This window comes from Sinocyclocheilus anshuiensis, unplaced genomic scaffold, assembly GCF_001515605.1.
Source record: "Sinocyclocheilus anshuiensis isolate Anshui unplaced genomic scaffold, SAMN03320099.WGS_v1.1 scaffold1460, whole genome shotgun sequence".
NCBI lineage: Eukaryota > Metazoa > Chordata > Actinopteri > Cypriniformes > Cyprinidae > Sinocyclocheilus > Sinocyclocheilus anshuiensis.
The window spans coordinates 164,197-173,382 of NW_015542407.1; the positions used below are offsets into that span (position 1 = coordinate 164,197).

Below are 9,186 nucleotides of genomic sequence, written 5' to 3' on the forward strand. Positions count from 1 at the left end.
TGAGATAAAACATTTTTTTTAATTTACATATTTTATTTTCATTTTGATTTTAGTAATTTAATTAATTTAGTAATTAGTTTTAGTAATTTTTGACATTTTTATTAGTTTTTTTAAATGTCAATGCAGTTTTTATTCATTATTTCAGTTTTAGTTATTTTAGTACATCAAGTTAAACAATCAAAATGAGAAATAAAAAAGGTTGAAAGGTTTATTTTTATATTTTATTTCTTATAAGTAATTAAATAAAAAAAAATTATTTTAATGGTTTTAGTTTATAGTAATATAGTAAAGCACCATTAAGAGGGATAGTCGATTAAAATGGCAATAAAGAAAAACTACTGTATTTAATCATAACAAATCAAGGCGACATAACACATATTGCTATGATGCTCATACTTTACAGTTTATGTCAAGTAATAAATGTGCTTAATGAGATGTGCTTAACATGATGTCTTAATGATAATGCTTAATGCAACAACTCATAATGCTCGTAAAAACAGAGGCTTCGTTTTCCATAAACAATTCCTATTTCTTTCTTTTGGTTTTGCGGTGAATGTGATTGAGGTTTTGTGATAGTAAAACACATGATGTTGTGTTCAGGTACACCATCATGGAGATGTGCTGGAACCTGGAAGCCGCTGAGAGACCAACATTCAGTAAGATCAGTCAGATGATCGAGAGGATGCTGGGAGACACAGCTGATCCACAGGTACATCACTCATGAGATTTCATGCAGTCAGACCTGAAGACACAGTTAGGCCAGATACTGTTTGTCTGTCTGTCTATCTATCTATCAGTATCCACCTTATTTTTCAAAGCAGAAGATATTTCCAGTTATTACACGGCTCTGTGGAATACTTGATTCTGATTGGTCAATCGTGCCATCCAGCGGTATGTTATTCCCAGATAACAACCGCCAAATTGAATAACACACCGCTCATCCGGGTACTACGAGTTATCTTGACCGGTACTACTTGTATGCTTAACGAGTCACTCCGCTATCGTTGACTGTCTGGCGCCATCTTGTGACTGAAAACACTTAACCACCGCGTGTTACAATGGAAGACTTCAGCATTAATTTCAACATATATGGTAAAAACAACTGTTTATTGTAATAAATGATACGACTGTACATTATGCCTTAAATGTTCGTGTTGTCTGACTTCAAAAGGCTCAAAGCAGTTTGTTAGGAACTGTTTTTCTTCGCGGAAGCTTTGCGTAAGAGCTAATAAAATATTTAAACTCAAGTCAATATTTCGTGTCTAATTTACTTGAGACAAGTAGCCGTGTAATAAGCGGGATAATGTATCCCTTACATTATCCCTTACTTAACGCGCAACACTTCCGATGCATTAGCCACTATAGGTAAATAACTATTTGTGCTACAAACCATTGTTTATTATTACAATTTTGCATTTTAATTTTGCATTCTAATGTTGCATTTTAATTTTGGGTTTTGCATTTCAACTTTTGCTCTTTATATTTTTGTGCATTTCAGTTTTGCATTTTTCATTTAAATTTTTGCATTTTGAATTTGTATTTTGCATTTTAATACACATTTTGCATATTTTACATTTTCATATAACAATTTCCGTTGCAGGCAACTTTTTGCAGTCTGATCAGATCATGAGATGAGATGTTAAAAGTTGAGGTTGATATCATTTTAAATGCATTGCATTGTGGGATATGGTATCTCACACAGTGTGCATGCTGTACTTTTTTCAAAAATGTAGTTGGTCTTCCATATATCCCTTCCAAGCATTTAGAAAAACCATGAACATACTGCAGGATTAGTTAATATGTGTTATTTTGAACACAATCTAGTCTGATATTACACGGCTCTGTGGAATACTTGATTCTGATTGGTCAATCGTGCCATCCAGCGGTATGTTATTCCCAGATAACAACCGCCAAATTGAATAACACACCGCTCATCCGGGTACTACGAGTTATCTTGACCGGTACTACTTGTATGCTTAACGAGTCACTCCGCTATCGTTGACTGTCTGGCGCCATCTTGTGACTGAAAACACTTAACCACCGCGTGTTACAATGGAAGACTTCAGCATTAATTTCAACATATATGGTAAAAACAACTGTTTATTGTAATAAATGATACGACTGTACATTATGCCTTAAATGTTCGTGTTGTCTGACTTCAAAAGGCTCAAAGCAGTTTGTTAGGAACTGTTTTTCTTCGCGGAAGCTTTGCGTAAGAGCTAATAAAATATTTAAACTCAAGTCAATATTTCGTGTCTAATTTACTTGAGACAAGTAGCCGTGTAATAAGCGGGATAATGTATCCCTTACATTATCCCTTACTTAACGCGCAACACTTCCGATGCATTAGCCACTATAGGTAAATAACTATTTGTGCTACAAACCATTGTTTATTATTACAATTTTGCATTTTAATTTTGCATTCTAATGTTGCATTTTAATTTTGGGTTTTGCATTTCAACTTTTGCTCTTTATATTTTTGTGCATTTCAGTTTTGCATTTTTCATTTAAATTTTTGCATTTTGAATTTGTATTTTGCATTTTAATACACATTTTGCATATTTTACATTTTCATATAACAATTTCCGTTGCAGGCAACTTTTTGCAGTCTGATCAGATCATGAGATGAGATGTTAAAAGTTGAGGTTGATATCATTTTAAATGCATTGCATTGTGGGATATGGTATCTCACACAGTGTGCATGCTGTACTTTTTTCAAAAATGTAGTTGGTCTTCCATATATCCCTTCCAAGCATTTAGAAAAACCATGAACATACTGCAGGATTAGTTAATATGTGTTATTTTGAACACAATCTAGTCTGAGTGAGTAATGAATGAGTCATATTCATGAAATATTTCCCCAGGAGACACAGTACCAAAATGTCCAGTCAAACGCACACGGTGACGAACAACTAGAGTCATGTGACTCTGTGAAGCATGAAGATGAATCATTTGAGACGTCTTGTGACCAGGAAGAAGAAGATCAGCCGCTCATGAAACCCAACAACTACCAGTTCTGCTGAGGGCCTAACTAACCAGCTAACTAATGCGGGGTCTTCTGTCTGAACATCAACAATAGTTGCACAATCCGTCCACAATCACATGCATGTGAACAAAGAACTGATCTGTCGCCAAACACGCTCACCGTGTGATTTTACACGCTCTGATTTTGTAGTTCTGCTCGCTTGAAATCTCGTAAACAGTCTTGAACTCGTCTGCAGAGTTGAAGCGTGTTTAAATGAACCAGTTTCACTTCTCGGCAACGTCGAAAACCGCCAAACCTCGGATTTGTTTGTCGTCTGATGTGCCTTTTTGGTAACCGTGCATCTTTTTTGTTACTTGAACTTCTCTGTTGCCCAAGTTGGAAAGCAGCTTGTTCAGTGTTTTAAATGCAAACGCTGCATGTTCCACTTCCACTTCATACTTGATCTGCGTGTCAGTCGTGCTTCTTTCTTTAAAGTAACTGAAAATGAACACAGACACACGTAACTCTTTTTGTGCAGCTAAAATAACTGGAACCGAATGACACCGGTTAGGGGCGCCGCTATGGTTTCTGGGCCCCCTGAACAGCATATTGACTCGGGCCCCCTCCACGATCGCATTCCGGTGGGGGAGCGGCGTTGGGTGGGTGTTCGCGTTCCGGGCCCCCTCTCCCTCGTCGGGCCCTTGGAATTGGCCTAACCTTCCCCCCCCATTTACAGCGCCCCTGACACCAGTACCCTTACACATTCAAGCTATAAATGGCCACATTCTTATGTTAAAAATAAAGTGTATACTACATAGCCCCGCACATGACATGCAAGAAAAAATGTATAAATCGTGTGCACGATTTACTAATTCGTTCCCTTGATGTACTAAAACGTGCACATGATTACTATTTTGTTCCCTCAATTTGCTAATTCGTTCCCTCGATTTGCTAAATAATGCGCACAATTTACTAATTCGTTCTCTCGATTTATAAATCACGTGCACGATGTAGCAAATCGAGGGAACAAATTAGTAAATCGTGCGCACAATTTATAAATCTAGGGAACGAAATAGTAAATTGTGCACACGATTTAGCCTACTATTTTTTTCCTGCATGCCATGTGCGGGGCTCCGTAGTATACAACATATACAGCCTACTATTTCTTGTTAAATTGTCAGTGCAACAATATGCTATAACGGCATATTCGGCAATTAAATTTTTATTTTTTTTGCATTATAATGTTGCATTCTAAAGGTTTTTCTTCTCTTTTTTTTGCATTTTAATTTTGCATTTGCAAGTTACAAATGGCCATGTTCTCACGTTAAAAATAAAGTGTACACACCATATATGGCTTAGCCAATGCAACAGTATGCAATAACTTTCTAATTTCAAACTTCTAACTTTGCATTTTAAATATATTTTTTTTGCATTTTAATTTAGCATTTTGCATTCTAATTTTGCTTTTTTATTTTATTTTATTTTTATTTTGCATTTTAGTTTTAACTCACTGTAACGGTCACATAACGCAACCGACATGAATCTCATTAATTGTGCGGCTGAAGGTAATCAGTGCAGGTGAGAGGACAGATATGAAATCATTCTGTCAGTTTGTCTCCTGCTTTAGTTCTTAGTCAATCATTGTAGGCAAACACAATATTTTATTGCTTCCTGCAGTGATTACAGTCATTTGGAGTGATAGCGTGAGGTCAGCACAGGTTTGGAGGACAGCTGTTGGTGCAATAATGTTTCGGCTGATCGTTGTCTTATTTTTTCAGATAACTGAGGGTCAAAGGTTAAATGCGTTCTCATTTATCACTGAAGCCTTAGAAATGGACCTGAGGACAATGACTGACTGACTGCACAGAAACCATTTCAGGATGAAAAACTAACCATTTGCTTTTCCTTTAATGTAAAATGAAAATTAGACTGTTTCATTTAATTTTCATATGCATATTTACACTTGATTATTTTGATGTGCAGCAAATGTTTATATAGAAGAAATGTTGTAAGCTGAATGTCACATTTTGTTTTCAACAAGTCAAACTCTCAAACAGAAAAATCTGTTGTTTTTTTCTGTAGTTTCTTAACTGTTTGCTGTCAAATGAAGCATCAGACACACACTGCCAGAGTAACTGTAGGTTGCTTAAAATGTGATTATATTAGAACAGTTAGCATTTTAATTTTGCTTTTGCATTTTAATGTCATTTTTAAACGTTTACTTTAGTTGCAACTGAATTTCACATTTTGCATTTTAATTTCATTTTCAAATTTGTACTTTAGTCGAACTCTCAAACGGAAAAATCTGTCATTTTTTCTGTAGTTTATTAACGGTTTGACATGGGTAAATCTTTGTTTTTGTACTCCAAACTGTTTGCTTTCATCAAAGTTTATTTGAACTCTCAAATGAAGCATCAGACACACTGCCAGAGTAACTTTAGGTTGATAAAATGTGATTAACCTTTTGTTTTCTTTCTCAAAGCACAAACTGCCATGTTTATCTGTTTATATTATATCCTTATTTACATTTATTCTTATGCAACAATTTTTTTTATGATTCATAGTTCAATTATGTGAGATTGAATCATTATAATGACATCTTTTCTCAGTGTTTATCTGTGTTAATAGTTCCCATGAGTCGCATCATAATGAGTTCTGCACCTTTGATAGCTACACATCTGTATATTTTAGTTTTACTACAGAACTTGCTACTGAAAGCTACTAATAAACCATGGAAATGTCTTGTTTTTATCAGTTTATTGGGAGCGATTGTGAGGTCAATCCATGTCAAACATTTGAGTTTGAGCACATTATCTATTATGAACCGGATCTCTTAGAATAAATACGTCAACATGTCAAAAAGTTTTTCTATGCATGAAAACGCCATCAAAATATGAAATGTAAATAAATACTGTCGGTTTTCCACCTGTAGTGGGTTTCACTTTTCTGCGGGCAATAAAATGCTTGTTATTTACAATCATAAATATGTCATATACAACATCAGAGACACACAAGGCCAGTTATTTTTCAGGGAACATGAATCTGCAGGCATCATTTACTCACTATCATGTCATTCCAAACCTGTATTTTACACAAAAGTAGACGTTCACGCTGCTCTTTTCCATATAATGTAAGTGAATGGTGATTTAAACAGGCTTTAACGCTCCAAAAAGCACTAAAAACTGATTTTTTAGGACAAAATGTAAGATTTATGTTTTTGAAATGCATATATATATATATATATATATATATAGGATTTGTTTGTCGTCTGATGTGCCTTTTTGGTAACCGTGCATCTTTTTTGTTACTTGAACTTCTCTGTTGCCCAAGTTGGAAAGCAGCTTGTTCAGTGTTTTAAATGCAAACGCTGCATGTTCCACTTCCACTTCATACTTGATCTGCGTGTCAGTCGTGCTTCTTTCTTTAAAGTAACTGAAAATGAACACAGACACACGTAACTCTTTTTGTGCAGCTAAAATAACTGGAACCGAATGACACCGGTTAGGGGCGCCGCTATGGTTTCTGGGCCCCCTGAACAGCATATTGACTCGGGCCCCCTCCACGATCGCATTCCGGTGGGGGAGCGGCGTTGGGTGGGTGTTCGCGTTCCGGGCCCCCTCTCCCTCGTCGGGCCCTTGGAATTGGCCTAACCTTCCCCCCCCATTTACAGCGCCCCTGACACCAGTACCCTTACACATTCAAGCTATAAATGGCCACATTCTTATGTTAAAAATAAAGTGTATACTACATAGCCCCGCACATGACATGCAAGAAAAAATGTATAAATCGTGTGCACGATTTACTAATTCGTTCCCTTGATGTACTAAAACGTGCACATGATTACTATTTTGTTCCCTCAATTTGCTAATTCGTTCCCTCGATTTGCTAAATAATGCGCACAATTTACTAATTCGTTCTCTCGATTTATAAATCACGTGCACGATGTAGCAAATCGAGGGAACAAATTAGTAAATCGTGCGCACAATTTATAAATCTAGGGAACGAAATAGTAAATTGTGCACACGATTTAGCCTACTATTTTTTTCCTGCATGCCATGTGCGGGGCTCCGTAGTATACAACATATACAGCCTACTATTTCTTGTTAAATTGTCAGTGCAACAATATGCTATAACGGCATATTCGGCAATTAAATTTTTATTTTTTTTGCATTATAATGTTGCATTCTAAAGGTTTTTCTTCTCTTTTTTTTGCATTTTAATTTTGCATTTGCAAGTTACAAATGGCCATGTTCTCACGTTAAAAATAAAGTGTACACACCATATATGGCTTAGCCAATGCAACAGTATGCAATAACTTTCTAATTTCAAACTTCTAACTTTGCATTTTAAATATATTTTTTTTGCATTTTAATTTAGCATTTTGCATTCTAATTTTGCTTTTTTATTTTATTTTATTTTTATTTTGCATTTTAGTTTTAACTCACTGTAACGGTCACATAACGCAACCGACATGAATCTCATTAATTGTGCGGCTGAAGGTAATCAGTGCAGGTGAGAGGACAGATATGAAATCATTCTGTCAGTTTGTCTCCTGCTTTAGTTCTTAGTCAATCATTGTAGGCAAACACAATATTTTATTGCTTCCTGCAGTGATTACAGTCATTTGGAGTGATAGCGTGAGGTCAGCACAGGTTTGGAGGACAGCTGTTGGTGCAATAATGTTTCGGCTGATCGTTGTCTTATTTTTTCAGATAACTGAGGGTCAAAGGTTAAATGCGTTCTCATTTATCACTGAAGCCTTAGAAATGGACCTGAGGACAATGACTGACTGACTGCACAGAAACCATTTCAGGATGAAAAACTAACCATTTGCTTTTCCTTTAATGTAAAATGAAAATTAGACTGTTTCATTTAATTTTCATATGCATATTTACACTTGATTATTTTGATGTGCAGCAAATGTTTATATAGAAGAAATGTTGTAAGCTGAATGTCACATTTTGTTTTCAACAAGTCAAACTCTCAAACAGAAAAATCTGTTGTTTTTTTCTGTAGTTTCTTAACTGTTTGCTGTCAAATGAAGCATCAGACACACACTGCCAGAGTAACTGTAGGTTGCTTAAAATGTGATTATATTAGAACAGTTAGCATTTTAATTTTGCTTTTGCATTTTAATGTCATTTTTAAACGTTTACTTTAGTTGCAACTGAATTTCACATTTTGCATTTTAATTTCATTTTCAAATTTGTACTTTAGTCGAACTCTCAAACGGAAAAATCTGTCATTTTTTCTGTAGTTTATTAACGGTTTGACATGGGTAAATCTTTGTTTTTGTACTCCAAACTGTTTGCTTTCATCAAAGTTTATTTGAACTCTCAAATGAAGCATCAGACACACTGCCAGAGTAACTTTAGGTTGATAAAATGTGATTAACCTTTTGTTTTCTTTCTCAAAGCACAAACTGCCATGTTTATCTGTTTATATTATATCCTTATTTACATTTATTCTTATGCAACAATTTTTTTTATGATTCATAGTTCAATTATGTGAGATTGAATCATTATAATGACATCTTTTCTCAGTGTTTATCTGTGTTAATAGTTCCCATGAGTCGCATCATAATGAGTTCTGCACCTTTGATAGCTACACATCTGTATATTTTAGTTTTACTACAGAACTTGCTACTGAAAGCTACTAATAAACCATGGAAATGTCTTGTTTTTATCAGTTTATTGGGAGCGATTGTGAGGTCAATCCATGTCAAACATTTGAGTTTGAGCACATTATCTATTATGAACCGGATCTCTTAGAATAAATACGTCAACATGTCAAAAAGTTTTTCTATGCATGAAAACGCCATCAAAATATGAAATGTAAATAAATACTGTCGGTTTTCCACCTGTAGTGGGTTTCACTTTTCTGCGGGCAATAAAATGCTTGTTATTTACAATCATAAATATGTCATATACAACATCAGAGACACACAAGGCCAGTTATTTTTCAGGGAACATGAATCTGCAGGCATCATTTACTCACTATCATGTCATTCCAAACCTGTATTTTACACAAAAGTAGACGTTCACGCTGCTCTTTTCCATATAATGTAAGTGAATGGTGATTTAAACAGGCTTTAACGCTCCAAAAAGCACTAAAAACTGATTTTTTAGGACAAAATGTAAGATTTATGTTTTTGAAATGCATATATATATATATATATATATATATATAAACAAAATAAAAAATTGAAATCACACTCTGTC

The 9,186-nt window shown here is 35.0% G+C and overlaps 1 protein-coding gene across 1 annotated transcript in view; it reads left to right on the forward strand.

Annotated features, from left to right (window-relative positions):
• Positions 1 to 3,815, forward strand: part of LOC107693053 (macrophage colony-stimulating factor 1 receptor-like) — a 35,739-nt gene extending 31,924 nt beyond the window's left edge. Inside the window, exons 20-21 of the mRNA XM_016492302.1 lie at positions 601 to 709; positions 2,865 to 3,815. Coding sequence (XP_016347788.1) covers positions 601 to 709; positions 2,865 to 3,023 — 268 coding nt within the window. The 3' untranslated portion in view covers positions 3,024 to 3,815. The remainder of the gene's footprint in view (positions 1 to 600; positions 710 to 2,864) is intronic.
• Positions 3,816 to 9,186: the final 5,371 nt, after the last annotated feature.